We start from the raw sequence: 16,098 nt of genomic DNA, 5'->3' as shown, positions 1-16,098 counted from the left end.
TGTATAGTGATCTGATACGAAGCAATATCGGTATATAGTTTGGAACATATATGATTTCGTGTTGGTATCCACTCGGTAATCGCTCGGCTTGATTCGACATCGCTATAAAATACGCAATGCGGAGTAATATCGATATATAGTTTCTAAGATATACGATATCGGATTTTCGATATTGCCACAATATGTAATTTCAATAACTATATACGATTTGTAACGCCCATTCCTATTCGAATCATTTTGATTCGATCGATCACGATCGACACATATCACACATCTTTAGTATACCTAATATAAAATATAATGATTGCACTTTCACATTGACGATGTGATTTGTTGTGGTCACTTGGTTTTTATAAAAACGGTTAATTTATTCGATAATACAAACAAATACATAACGGAAAAATGTTCAGGTAAAGAAACTGCAAATTTGGCAATATTTTAATATCAGGGGCCTTACCATGAACTCTTACGATTCAGTTTAGGACCTAAAATGAATCGTTGAGACAGCGCTACATGAAGTGTATATCATCATCCCGCTTTTTTGTCGTTTTGAACCTACACTGAACTGTAATAAGAGTTCATGGTAAGGCTCCTGTGCTGTTTGCTTCTGTTTGTTTATTGTGCCGAAATTTCTCGTGATGGATAAGGAAAAAAAATCAATTACATCATCCTTTGGCTATATTTAAATTTCCAGCTGTTATTAAGCCTAGCACTTGATACGCCCGTTATTATATAGTTTCGATTTGATTTCATTAATTTGTTTGTAATATAACTAATTCTAAGCCTTGATACCGGATTTGCCAAAAAAAAATTATCAGCTCTCACGTTTCGTTATTGTAGGTACGAACACATTGCATTTGAGAATAGTTCAAATCACAAAATATTATGAGTTATAATCGATCGTGATCGCGATCCTTTCATTTGGTCGTCTGGCAATAACAAGTAGTACTTAAAATTTAACAAAGTTTGCAAGAGTTTATAGTTAAACATTGTCCTCTGAAGCTTATGAAAATAAATAAAACCGACTTTGACCACTTAGTGCAGAAAACTGGTCGTCATCCACTATAATTTGCCGTTATTTTGAGTTAGAAAGAGAGATTAGAGAGTAGAACATTTGAGTACTAAATTTACAGATAATGTTAACTTCATAATTCTTTCAGTTGTAAGTAATAAACAGATTGTCAACGATCCTGTAGTTGCAGTTTATCCTATTACTATCGTCTTAAATCAATAAATCCAATTTATTTGGCGTATCTTTCCTGTTTTGGAAATCCGGTATCCGGATATTGTTCTATTATCCGGTAACCGGTATAAATAGGCCGGATGCCGGATATCCGTTCCATCTCTACTTTTAGCTATACAATTTTATTTTTTAATTCACGCTAAATAAAACATATTACCTACTAAACGAAGAACATTATGGGCCTTCGAATTATATAGGATTTTTCCAATATTTTGGAATTTTTCCCACATTTCAGATTTTTTTCCGGAAAAACTGACACTATTTGAAATTTGTCGGAAAATTGTCCAACAATAAGTAGGGCACTTACGGCTGCTCCGGGTATAATGGACAATGGACACGACTTCCATTGCGAGCACGCACCCGATACACTAAATTGCCCAATGTAACATTAGTGGTTTTTTTTATAATACCAAATTGTGACGATACGCACAAGTCGTGCGCCTGGTGGTAAGCGACACACGTATCCACAAACAGTTGCCACTTAAGAGCTTTTAATCGCAAAGATCTTCCTTAGGAGCACTGCCACTGTGACCATCACCCAAAGACAGGTTGAGAAGTCCTATGTGCCTGTAATTTCACCAGCACCCTTACCCCTCTAAACCGGAATGCAGTAATGCTCACATTAGGTACACCATGCGAAAATGGTATTAGAGCACTTTATATAAAATTAAATGATATGGCGCTTTGGCAGCGCCTTCGAACTGTGATCACCGGATCATCTGCATAGTCCTGATCGTCAATATGCAGTTCTGCCAGCCTGTACAGGATCTGATCAAAAAGTAAAATATAGATTGGCATATCGATTGGCTACCTTAAGCCTTCAATTGCAAACAATCGCGCTATACGCACGGAAATATGGGCGACATTGGCAATGCATGACGACGTTGGCAATGCATTAAACTTTTCGAAACAATAAGTTATATTAACCTAAAACAATGTAAGGTACTGTAAATAAAAAAAAAACAAATATTTACTATTCATAATATTTACTTTTATAATTATGTTATTTTCATTCATAACTAACAACGATATGGGTGTTACGATGTATTCAAATTCAGTAAAACAAATTAAAACAAAATACAAATTTCACTCACTATTAAATTTAATATTACAGTAATAGTAATAAGAAAAACTTTTAAATAATTTATAAGTCATAACCCCAATTCGAACAATGTATTTTTAAATGGTAATTCTCATTTAGTAAATGTGCACGCAAATCGTGAAAGTGAGAATTCAGTGGGCTAAAGACGTTTCGATAATAACGCTTCAAACATTCAGGTCACTAGTATGTCTTAATAACTTTTTACACAGAGGGTCTTCAGAAGCAACGTCGATTACAAAATTCATATAAGATAGACTTAATAAAAATATGCGTATCTAAACTACCATATTCCTTACGGCATCCGCAACAGTCAGATGCTGGGGCGAGAACGCTGCACGTCAATAGGCGGACAAGCGGTGCCGGATGTCCCGCCAGCCGAGCGAAGACCGTTCGTGACCGCGGGGACCGTAAGTGCGCATTAACCGACAAACGTTACTCAAGAGTCATACCGTAAAGATAATTATATTTACACGAATTATAAAGGTGTGTCAGCAAACCAAATAGCCTTAACGACGACAACTAACTATGTGATTTAAAATCGAAGCGCCGAGCGCTTTAGGTACTTAAAAGATACAATAATTTATACGTAATAAGATACATTATGTAGCAGAGTTAATACGAAGTCAATGTGGTGGCAGGCTATAAAGTTATTTTCCTAATGAAGAATCGAAACTGCTAAGCATGCAAGATTACCCGAACAATGTTTCGATTCGATTGTTACGGTGATATAACGAACTACGGAGGAGCAAGCACTTCTCCCCGTGTGCGGCACACACGCGGCTCGCCGCCGCCTAGATTCGCATTTCTGCGAAACTGGATATGTGTGAACAATATAATTTGGTCCAAATAGGAATAAACGGTTGTGCTAATGGTATCTCAACAATGTTCAGCTGCCGTTCGCCTCTTGCTAGGCGGGCGCTGCGGCTCCTGCGACACTACACCGAATTTACGCGTATAGGCTACATCTACACCATGAATAAAAGATTTGTTAGTCTATACTTAAGGTTTTAATACCTTCGCCTAATTTGTAACTGTATGCCAAATCGAGGTGCAAAATGAAATTACTTGAATACTTAAAACTATGACAATGAAATTTATAGCATTATTTTAACATTGTTTCATAAAAGACTACTAATAACCATAGTGTTCTCAATGACAAATTTTATATCATAGAAATATCATTTATTGAATATAGAATACAATTATTATCGAAAAACTATGTCGTTACATTAGGACACCGACAGTGCTATTTATTAAATACAGTACGTTTGCAGCACTGGATAAGACAAGGTACACCGCAATAAAAAACGGTTTTAACGTAGAAGTTGCCCGACAAAACGAATATCTAATAATGCAGTTAATCTAAAAATTTATATTCTCTGTATTGTTTATACATATACATAATATACTGAGATATTAAATATTATAAATTATCCTGAGAGATCAGTTTATGCTAGTTATAAAAATTTACAAGTATGCTTCTATGTATGCAACCAAAGTTCCATTTGCTAAGTATCTCGTTGAAATAACACTAGGCATACAATTCGTAAGTTTCATGAGTTAGTGATACGTTTCAACAATAAATACATACACTAATGCACTACAGAATATGTCTTTCCTACTGATTACACGGCCCAAGCGATTTTTACGCATCTTACTAAATATTCACGCGGCAATCTCTCAAATAGGTGACACGATTGAAACAAACTTGTGACTATCTCATCCCGTCTACATGGATAGAGCTAAAGTAGGGTATAAATGTGTACAGGGAAAATTACTTCCAAGATTGCTTTGGAAAAGAGAAAATTATTACAAGTGAACATAAAACAAAATAATTTAACCAGACGATAAATCTGTCGTTTGCCGAATAAACATCATTAAAACTCAGTGTTTAAGGTATGTACATAAAAAGACAATTTGAGCTTACAAAAGTACAAAGTAATCACATTGCGACGGTTTAGAATCTACAGTGGATTTACCCTTCTTACCGACTACGACAGCTCAAGCTTTATCGACAATTACACTACTGTATCACACGATTATTCGCCGAAAACACCTATTATGCATTTAAATTTCCCGATGGCCAACACGAAAAGGACTATCACTAAATTAGCACACGAATGACTCTCTAGTTTCGACGGAGTGCATCGCAGGAGGGGCCCGCGACCGGAGCGCCGCCGCCAGACGGGCGGGGCGGTGCCGGGCCGTAAATGCAACGGGCGAGGAGAGTCGGTCAGATGCGGCATAATAAGAGTGCTTTGGCGTATCGGCGATAGCATCGGGCCTCGAGTCGTCGGTCGCGGGCGGCGGGCGCGGGGGCGCGGGCGGCGAGGGCGCGGAGCGGGCGGCTTCGGCTGCGCGCCGCCTCTACGACGCGCCCGGCGACCCGCCGCTCGCTCCACTCGCCGCGGCGGTCTCGCCTGAAACAGCGCCGCGATCAGTGGGGCCCGGGCGGGGCGAGTGCGGGCGGGGCGGGGCGGGGCGTACCCTGGGCGTCGAGCGCGTCGGGCAGCGGCGCGGCGGACGCGCCGGGGGCGTCGGCGGCGGGCGCGGCCACCGCGCGCGGCTTCAAGAAGTCGTTGAGCGACGGCTGGATGCTCAGCTCGTACTCGGTGAAGTTGAACAGCGGCGGTAGCGGGCGTCCGTTGGGTAGCCGCGCCGTAGGCTCGCGCAGCTCGTCGAAGAAGTTGTGCGCGCACGCCTGCAGCGGCGACAGGCGCGCTCCCGGCGTGTATTCCAGCAGCCGCGACACCAGCGAGATTGCGTCAGGGGGCGTGCACGCGCGGAATACCTGCGCGGAAATGCAACATGTTACGCCAATTGCAATTTTATTTCATTAGGAAACCCTTCTCTATGTAGCTCGTAAACCGTACACGATCCACCTTGATCGGTAAAACACATATTGTTACAAAAACTGTAAATTTTAAGACGAACTCTAAAAAATATTGCGTCGATCAATCACACTCGATCGTTGTTAGGAGCCGCAACATAAGTAAGGACCAATATTTACACTGTTAATTAGTGTTGCAACGAATAGTATTTCGCCTTCAGGCCGAATACCGAATATTCGGCCCGGAGTGAGGTCGAATAGCCGAATACTCGGCCAAACTATTCAGCCTGATTAATGATCTTACGAAAATTGGCGCGCAAACCGCATTCTAGCAAAGACAGTATAGTAGACACATATATAAGTTAAATGAAATTAAACCAAAACCGTAAAAAGAAACAAAAAAGGAAATTTTATTTTCAAGTTTATAATTCAAATTTATGACATCTTAACGAAGAAGGTAATAGCTTATTTCACTTCAGTTTGATTAACTTCCAAAAACTTAATTTTATTTTCATTTCCAAATAATATAGTACTAGGTTGATTTTGTTAGCGTATATTTATTTAATCATGATTTCATGACAAAATTACATAATAAGTAGGTAGTGTTAATTTGATTTGTTACCTTTTTTTTTGATCTCATAGAATATACTAATTATAATAATTTACTGTATTTTCTTATTTCTTCCTCCTGTTTTTAGATATTCTGCCGAATAGTGATCTAATATTCGGTATTCGGCCGAATAGCAAAAAATAGGCCGAATAAGCCGAATACCGAATAGTAACCGAATATTCGTTGCAACTCTACTGTTAATGGTTAGAAAACATCGTTAAGACTGATGAAATGATTTGTAATGTGTAATATGAACAATGGAGGTGCCAATTTGTTTTAACATTGAGAACAGAATATTTCTTACAGGATAAAATTTTTTAAGATTTTTATGAAACAAACTGCACTTATCGTACGGTACGAATGCACACTGAACACCAACAAACAGTTTGCAGAAACAGCGTAAACCGATTAGTTGTGACTTCTAGTCGTCGTTACATGCACACCATGAAGAACATGGTCATAAATACCGATTCGCTCTAAATGCCATCACTTGCACATAACAATGGGAAGTATCACGAGACCGGTATACGAAAAAAAGGAACAGCCTCATGCATAAAAGTTCCTATTATCTACAGGAATTTGTCTATGTACCATGTCGTGTAAACTACCCTTTTTACTAAAAAAAATTATAATTAGCTATTAGAAATGTGTAACAATATATCAGGTAGGAATGTGTAATGAGGCATTTAGAGCTGGGTCGAGCGTCGCCTTACTCGGATGCGCTGGTGGTCAGTGGCAGTCTTGGGCATGGTCATTCTCTCCAACATGAACTGTAATGACGTGTTCTTTTTACCACGCAAAATCAAACCTCAACTAACAGAAATACAACAGAGAACTAAAAAATCCTAAACACAACACGACAATTCTGTTCTCCTAAGCTATCCCATTCCACATATTATGTGGAAAATTATAAAAAGCCTCGAGAACATATATTTCATTTGAATCAATTGAACATACACACAAATAAAAACATAAATAAACGGGGTAGTTTCAAAGAACTATATTAACAATCATATTATTAAAATATATATATATATATATATATATATACACGAAATAAGTATATTATTAAATATATATATATATATATATATATATATTTAATAATATACTTATTTCGTACTTTTACATATCGTCTGTTTAAAGGTAAAACTACAAAAGTGATATTTTCTACAGTCTTTCTAAGCCATGTTAAGCAAAATAATTATCTTTCTGCAGGTGAAACTCAATAACAAAAAAGCTATAAACTCAATAAGTGGTTCTATTTGCTGGAAGATGGTGATTTTTTTACAACAGGTACATAATTTGGAGATTTTTTGTGGATTTGTGAAATGTCACTATGTGGTTTTACCTTTAAGCAGATGATATGCAGAATACACAAAATTATTAAAAGTAGGTCAATTATGTCCGCCTTTATAGTTACACCGTGCAGTATGGTGAATGGGATACTTTAAGACAACGACAAAATGCAATAAGTATAAAATGTAGAACCATAAATAAACTTCCTATTACCTTCACCCATGGGTGACTCTTGATTTGTGGGAATTTAAATTCTGTATAGTTTGGATTCATCTCTCGAATTTGTTCACGTGTTGGTGTGCCTAGGACCTGCAAAGATGAAAATTAGATTATATTTATATTATGCAAAGATGAGAATTAGATCTTTGTACCAATAATAATAATAATAATAATAATAATAATAATAATAATAAAGTAGTGGAGTATTTTTACAAAAAACAAATGAGTATCATGGTAGTGTAAACATCATGATATTCAATAAAAAAGATGAAAATTTTTATTTTTAATTGTTATATCTCAAAATAATGTATTGTAATTAGTTTTAATTACAATATAATTTTTTGAGATATAACTATAGTCTGTCTTTTATCAAGACGGAATAAAATGACATTTATAGGGTTGCCAGTTTTCATAAAACTTTAAGTTATGTGGTTTTATCGATAAATTGTCAAAGATAAAATTTGGCTAAAAATGACTGAATTGTTACGACGTTCAAATGATTACTAATTGCGTTATTGCATTCTTTATTCTTATTTTGGCAGTTGGTCTACTAGTATCGAGATCAATTTTTATTCATATACTTTTTAACAAGAATGGCCGTATTTGATATATCGCACTGTTAATACAATAGCGTATTAATTTATAAAGTGTATTTTCTCAGAATCGACGAAAAACGAAACACTGGTTTCCCGTGAAAGATAATTAAAATGTATGCATAGGTTAGTTTATTTCAAACAATTTACTACTTGCCAAATATATTTAAATAAAAGAGAAAAAAATATTTTATATTTTTGAATGACTATTTTGGCCAGAACTAGCACACATAAAGTGTGTCTCATTTTGAGTTAAGTAGATATCTATTAGTTGTTTCTTACCAATATTCTAAAGAAAGGTTTTACTGGCGTGTAGAGAATCAAATTATGCGTTAAATAATGGTATAATCTTGAATTTCACATCTTTTGAGTTATAACACTATTATAATAGCAGTGCAATATGTAGATAGGTATTAAGCACCCTTCACCCTGAGACAAAGTTGACTCGTTCCATATGCCTGTAATTCATCAGCACCTTTGCAGAACAAGTGGCATAAATGGCAACAGTGGCCCTAATTGCTCAGGACACACAAGATAATTTGCATTTCAGAATATATTGACGATTTTATTACATATATGTAATAACCGCGTAAGGCGAAAACCAACCCAGTGTGTCGTCGCTATCATCTTTCCAGCTCATGGCCACAAATAATCTGATATCTTTTGACAGAGAATTAGCAGAAACAGTGGCATAAATGGCAACATTAAGCTGGAAAGATAGAGGATTAATCTGACCGAGGTGTCTATCGCCTGAGGGAGTCACCACAATTAAGGCCAATGATTCACGTTACACCATGCCGGGGCCGGGTCGTGCTCCGGTCGTGTGCCGGCCGTGACACAGTAATATATGCATATGAACTAGTACATGTTGGACCGGCTAGTCGTGTTCCGGTCGGGGCACGGACTTGGCCCAGTCTAACATGAATTAGTTCATACAAAAGCACAACATAGATATTTGACCGTGTCCGTGAATGAGCTTTTATTCACGCGGAATCGCTTTGAGCCGGTAAGGATAACCTTATGTCCATGCAATAAGAGCAATAAAGGAGATGAAAAAATACCTTTGTAAAATACGTTGCGCGTTTTGCTTCCGCTCGGATCGGCGATGCGAAACCCACAACGTCATTTTCGCTCTTATTACATGGACATAAAGATTTTTCTGGCTGAATGCGATTCCGTGTCGATAAGTGTGGTGACTCCATTACGTGATTAGTCTGCAGAACTAAGGCTTCGACGGACGGAATTTATCTTGTGCGCATGCGTTCAATCTGCCATATCTATTTATTCAGTTAAAATGTGTGATTGACTTCGCAATCATGATTGCCCAAGTACATGTTTCAATAATCTTAATACAGAGTAGTAAAAAAAACCGACTTTAAAAGTTCGTGGAATTACATCTATTTGCCAAATTTTATTGAAATCGGTAACCGAAAAATGTGTGAAACCGGATTCATCCCCTAGCTTGCCACTATGTGGAATATATTCTTCAAATTTAAATGGGACTATGAGATAAAAAAATAGTCATAAAAATCAGTTAACAAATGCAGGAGTTATCACGTAACACACATACAAAAAAAAGTCGAATTGAGAGCCTAAAAAAGGAGTTTTTAAAAGTCGGTTAAAAATTGTGAAAAACGTAAATCATTATGTTATACAGTGCTTCTTACAGAACCAAGTCTGGTATAAAATATTATTTAAGATACCTTAATGATCTCAACAAGTTGATCGACCCCAGAGTCTCCCGGGAAAATTGGCTGGCCCAGCAATAATTCGGCTACAACGCAACCTGCGCTCCATACGTCTGCAAACATTGATAAAACAGACTTTATACTGACTATATGATAATAAACTGATATACAGACTAAATACGTATAAGAGTGGGAGCACCTGTTGACTTTCGATTTCAGTGATATTTCTTTTAAGTTAAACATGTAAGGGTTCTAAAACTATATCTATATCTCCCAATTAGTTGAATTGAAGTTAATAGGAGTTGGTAAATGAACAGAAAATTTCAGAACAAACTAGACGTGAGACAAATTTGTCAATGAACTATAATTTTAATATTCTTGGAAAGTTGCCGGGGAGTGAACAGACGTGATATATTAGCGGTGGTCTCAAATACACTGAAGATGAAGACCAGGAAAAAGCGGAGGGATATCATTCCGATCATCCGAATGCCGAAAGGATGGCTATGTTGTAAGACTTAATGGGTACTTCACCAGGACCACAATAAAAGAGATGTAAATAAATAAATATTAGACAACATCACATACGTTTCTCTGATCCCAAAGTAAGTAACTAAAATAAATGTGTTATGGAAATCGGAAACAACGATGGTACTACAAACAACCAGACTCAATACAATATAGAAAAGTTAACTTTTCTACACTGACCCCGCCCGGGATCGAACCTGGGACATCAGAGAAAGCGACACCATGTGCAAGCTACTCGACCACAGATGTCGAAACACCAGATGTAAAGATACCTTCGAAGACAAAAAATTATCGCTTATATACTATTTTTAAAGTATGTGGACAAATATCTATCTCTTCTAATCAGAGGGTTAAAGGTATAGTCTATCATCTACTATGCTATAGTATACCTACCTATTTTAGTGGTATAGTCTATGGCGCCAAAGATGAGTTCAGGAGCGCGGTAGTATCGCGAGCAGATGTAAGAGACATTAGGTTCGCCACGCACAAGGTGCTTTGCCGAGCCGAAGTCGCACAATTTAAGGACCCCGGTTTTGGGATCCAATAGCAGGTTCTGAGGCTTGATGTCCCGATGACAGATGCCCAGTGAATGGATGTATGCAAGGCTTCTGAATAACTGGTACATGTACAGCTGTTGGAACAAAAAAAAAACAATTCATTTTAATTTTTCGAACTGTATACTGAATCGCAGTTCATAATGTATTTATTTGTAGAAATGCAGTTCGTATAGAAGGCGACAGTAACGTAATCTCAGTGTAGAGAATTAAAAAACCTACCTCAAAGTTGGTTCAATTATATCTATTTGCCAACTTTTATTGAGATCGGTTACCGGAAAGAGCGCGACACCGGATTCATCCCCTAGTTTGCCACCCTTAGAGGTGGAATAGGTTCTTCAAATTTAAATGGGCCCAATACTGAGGTACCCTTTATCCAACAAAAAAGATCCCCAAAATCGGTTCGCAAGTTAACATACATACAAAAAAACAGTCGAATTGAGAACCTCCTCCTTTTTATGAAGTCGGTTAAAATAAGTGCTAGTATTGTTCCACTGTGCCCGGCCCACACTAGCCAAACAAAGAATTATACCTATACTACATACACCGGCACATATAGCGAAACAAAAACAAAGTGATATTATAAAATAATAACATTTATATTTAAATAAATAAACTTAAAACATAAAGTAGCAATTTCAACCTTTATTGAATTTAAACATATTATGTCATATCAACCTTTGTTGATATGACATAATTCAAACTGTAACAAGGAAAAAATTTTTTTCAACTAATGTTTACGAAATTAACAAGAGACGAAAATGAACCACAAACCATTCGACAAACCTGTATTATAAAATTAAAACGAAAGAATGAAAAAACTACAGTCGACAATATACCTATTATTTTCAAATTACACGTAAAATGAAAAAGGAAGATTTCAGAGACTTCAAAAAACATTGCATTAATTTGGGGATTAAACTAGCATTCCGATGTGTGTTGGGTACAAGCAACGGGCAACTTGAAGCGAATATTATATTTTCGTATGAATTGCGGTTGCGGCAACCGGCGACAGTGTCCGGTTGCGGAACCGGCGACAGTGTCCGGTTGCGGCAACTGGCAACTATGCCGATTCATATAAGTTGTTTGAAAGTAGAATATTCGCTTCTAGTTGCCAGTTGCTTGTATCCATCACAAGACATACGTTTGCTCAAATCCCAATAATAATTTTAGGTAAATAACGAAATCTTTACGTACCTTTATAAAACTAATGGGTATGGTTTGTTCGTCTTTGGAGTAATGACGTGCAACTTTATACACAGTCTCGGGTATATACTCCAGCACCAGATTCAGGTACACTTCGTCTTTCTGCAAAAATAATAAAGATTCATAACATAATCGACACTATGTGCATCCACAACAAATCGAAATTCAGGCACTGACAATGAGCAACCGCACAAGTCCCAAATAGGACAGGGCTAGATTTAATTTACGATAATATTAGAATTTTACAGTCAGCACGCTTCAGCACATGGCCACTTTTAACAGAGACATCTGTTTTGATACATAATCGAACCGATGTTTGACTTGTGTGTTATTTAGTATGAATGCTTAGATGGAGCGTGCTGATAACTTATTTCCATACGAGAGACGTCTACTATACGTAGGGAACAAACATAACTCAGCGTAAAAGTGACTTTCGAATACATGGTGAACAAAAATAATTGTGTACGTCTGCTCATATCAGCGATTGACATTAAGATGTGAACGCGGCCTAGCTCTTTTAAAATTTTTGAGAAATTTGTAACAACTGTTCCAATGTTTAAGTTAAGGTAACGTACGTAATGTACTACAATAACGTTTGAGCCGAGAGAAAAATAAAAAGCACTTTCAAGACCATTAAAAAAAATACGGCTGACATCTGTCACGCGCGCCTTCGCTCGTTAAGGCGACATCGCATTCAATTCGACTGAAAATTCAAAAGTAAGACAACTAACATATATATTTAAAAATACCATAGTACATATTTAAAGGTCATAATACTAGTGATACGCAGTGCAAATTACTATTTTTTACCAATTTGTAATCTCCTTACACAAATACAGAATGGTATTAGAATAACTTATGCATATTCAATCGCCAAACCACAAAAGTAAAAGAATAATGACATATTTCTCTTGAGTCCACACAACTGTAGCTTAAATGAAATAGTTAATTCATCAAAATTAAAAACCAAAAAAAATCACGAAAAAAACTAATGTTAGATGTGTTCCTTATTTGAGAACAAAAAAAATTTTAAATGCGAATAAAAGCAATTTATATTGGATAATATGGAATAATCTTCTGATTGTCACAGTTAGTCAATGCAATATTTAACCGGACAAGTAGACTCCCTACTTGGCTGCTTTAAAAAGGGTTCTTGGCCATAAATGTTTATAGGAACGAGGCAACCTTTACCGGAGCTCTAACCTTGAACTACACACGTGAAAAGTGCCTAGAGATCGTGAAACCTATTGAAATTTTAGGAAATGTTTAGATTTAGAGTTTTAACACCATATTGTTTAATTTTACAATACCATAGAATTCTCATTAAATCCTCCCCAATACCCCCGTTGTGTATTTACGAAATCTTTACGTTGTGTAAAGATTTCGGTACTATAAAACTACGAAGGCCACTATTACTCGCTGCTTATTGTGGAATTCTATATCGAAAACAAAAAGAAAAAGATAAAAAGATAGTACAATCTAATTTGCAAATATTTCACACGATGAGTCAACATATTAAGAAATTATTGAAACAAACAGTATTTTGTAATCACACTTTATCGATCTCTAGACAATTTGAAGCATGTGAAAAAACAAAGCTCGGTCCTACGTCGACTATAATGGTGCGATGATGAATAATGTCGATAACGCTCAAAGCTTGTAACAAAGAAACACAAATGTAAAAAGCAAGCATAACGCAACACAAACTTCTATGGATTGTTGTGGGGACATCGTCTTGAAATATGATGGTAATGAACTAATCAATTATGGATTTTACCGAGCTTAATAGAATCGAAAAGAGCTCGCAGCTAAAACATTGTATGATGTGAATACAGCTCTCACAAACCGCTCCTTTGGCTTTATCGGTTATCGATCTATACTTTAAGTAACAAAAAATAAATGAACTTAAAATAAACATAACAAAAATATAGTTCGGTAACCCATGCCAAGTATGTGATGAACCTAAATTGTGCGTTAGCACACTAGCGCAACAATCTGATTGGTTCGGACGTACTGCGACTTCTAGTGACTGCATTGCGTTTAGCATAGAGCTCACTGCCGCGGGCACTGCCGCCTCCCCAAAAACACACAAATAACACACCCTTAATAACCGAACATACTAAAATACATTAAAATACATAATAAACTCACATCACATATTTTCAACTAAATTTTAAATTTATTTTTTTTTCACTATAATAGAAAATAAAAAACTTAGGTAAATAGATAAATCTCTACCTTTTCTCCACTGGAGTAAAAGAAGTATTTCAATTTAACAATATTACAATGCTCCAGTCGTCGCATGATTTGAAGCTCTCGGTTCTGTAAAAAAGCAGACAATATTATTGCAATATACTAAGTTACACAAAGTAAGTGGTAATAACACTAGTTAGTACATTACTAGCAGGTACGTAGTAATAGTACGCTGTTTTATTATATGGCAGAAAGTAGGTTATTGCAAACTGGTTGACACTTTAAACCCAAGTCGCAAGTGAAGATTTGAGCGTCACGAATTTGCAATAACCCTGACGACTGTGTAACACAACATCTTTAATACATTTATTTGTTCTAAATAAAATTTTCAGAGTCGCAATATAACTATTTCTAGATTACATTTTTTGGGCTTTACTCAAAACTTCAAGCGGAATTAACTCTATAATATCCGCTATATCACTTGACCTAGTCACGTTTCTGTTTTACAAAGAAAAAATATTGTTATAGGAATAACAATTGTACGACAACGTCGTGTTTTTCTAATTACGCAGGCTTTGTTTAAGGGTTTGTTTACAATTTAAACAAAATTAACAATGTTCCAAAACATAGCGTTGTTTTATTTTCATAAATGTATGTACATGAAAACATATGTATAATCCCTTATTTTAACATATGTTTATTAGATAATGTGTATCTTACCTTAAACCTTTTATCCTGGAGCACTTTTTTGATAGCAATTAGCTCGCCGGTGTCGCATAGTTTGGCCTGGTAGACGACGCCGAAACTGCCATTACCGATGAGCTTCATGTCGGCATAGCTCACTTCCTGCGGCCGGTCGGGGCCTTGCCCCGGCGTCGCCACCACTGTCGTCACCTTCGAGCCGTCCTTGCCTGGAACAGCACACCTCATTTCATCAAACATTTACGAACGCATTATAAAAGTAAACACCGCCTAATCCGCGTTTAATCATTAATCGAAGAACCTTCAAAGGAAGAAACAAGGTGCAGGAATTAATAGATATTTGCTCCTATAGGCCAGATTTAATTATTGGGGCCTCATAAATCTATTTACATCCGAAGGTTGCGTCCCTATACTGTTCGCCCCTAAAGTTAATTCTGTCGTCAATGTTTTTTTTTTCCAACGGGTTTACGCGATACTATATATATATCTTTGAAGTATTTTGAATAAGAGGGCCATCCTTTGCAACTTTGAACTAAGAGTGTACCAATGCACACTAAAACTTTGTAATAATATCTGCGGTAAAATCTGCGGAGCTGCAAAAAACTTACTCAATATTTGAATGGCCTCTTTAATGCAATTAAGGGTGTGACGTAAAAGAATCCATTAAACAGTAAAGTGCGTTCCACGGGTGTCATTAGAGATTTGTGCAGTGAACGCGCTGAGGGACTGGAAAGTTATTTTAACAAAAATTCTTTTTTTCTAACCTTCCTTCACTGTAGAATTCTCCGCTAGTACATTAGTTAGTCTATCCATAATCATCTCAAAAAAATCATTGCAACTCAATAATTTACACAATAATTGGAAAAAATATTAAACGTAAAATGTCTCGACCATCTAGAGTGACATAATAAATGGATACAGCTTTGCTAAGCAATAAAACGACTGATATTGTTATATAAGCTACAAATGTTGTATGTAATACAAGTATAGTTTTTATCACATGACGTTCTTTGTGTATGATCAATAAACTAGGATGACGTATTTAATTTCCATATTAGAGTAAAACTTGTATCGAAGCCGACGATATGTAGATCTGTAAAGTTAGAAGTTTCTATTCTGAGCGTTGCCCTTTTATTTTAAATGCAAAACGATCTGTTGGACGCCACTATGGGCATAGAGTTGCTAAACGCATGTGTATCACGTAGCAGTAATTCATGGTCGGATGACCCACTTCAGAGGCGGTCCACGGAGATTACGTCGGGATGCATCGCTTTGTTTTATTTTCCCTTCAATCGGGGGTCCATCATCTACATGCAAATTATAAAAAGAGTGCA

General features: G+C 36.6%; 1 protein-coding gene across 2 annotated transcripts in view; it reads right to left on the bottom strand.

Moving 5' to 3' along the window:
• Window positions 1–2,564: 2,564 nt before the first annotated feature.
• Window positions 2,565–16,098, bottom strand: part of LOC113238109 (glycogen synthase kinase-3 beta) — a 28,545-nt gene continuing 15,011 nt past the window's right edge. For both annotated transcript variants that reach the window (XM_026474830.1, XM_026474831.1), the window contains 8 exons: window positions 14,783–14,973; window positions 14,108–14,191; window positions 11,861–11,971; window positions 10,503–10,740; window positions 9,600–9,697; window positions 7,298–7,393; window positions 4,833–5,136; window positions 2,565–4,765 (listed from right to left, as the gene is read on the bottom strand). In XM_026474830.1, the coding sequence (XP_026330615.1) occupies window positions 4,713–4,765; window positions 4,833–5,136; window positions 7,298–7,393; window positions 9,600–9,697; window positions 10,503–10,740; window positions 11,861–11,971; window positions 14,108–14,191; window positions 14,783–14,973 (1,175 nt within the window). In that variant the 3' untranslated portion in view covers window positions 2,565–4,712. The remainder of the gene's footprint in view (window positions 4,766–4,832; window positions 5,137–7,297; window positions 7,394–9,599; window positions 9,698–10,502; window positions 10,741–11,860; window positions 11,972–14,107; window positions 14,192–14,782; window positions 14,974–16,098) is intronic.

This window comes from Hyposmocoma kahamanoa, unplaced genomic scaffold (genome assembly GCF_003589595.1).
Source record: "Hyposmocoma kahamanoa isolate Upper Pololo Valley unplaced genomic scaffold, ASM358959v1 95, whole genome shotgun sequence".
In the NCBI taxonomy this organism is placed as follows: domain Eukaryota; kingdom Metazoa; phylum Arthropoda; class Insecta; order Lepidoptera; family Cosmopterigidae; genus Hyposmocoma; species Hyposmocoma kahamanoa.
The sequence above is the reverse complement of the archived record's forward strand: the minus strand, read 5'-3'. Positions and strand labels throughout refer to the sequence as shown.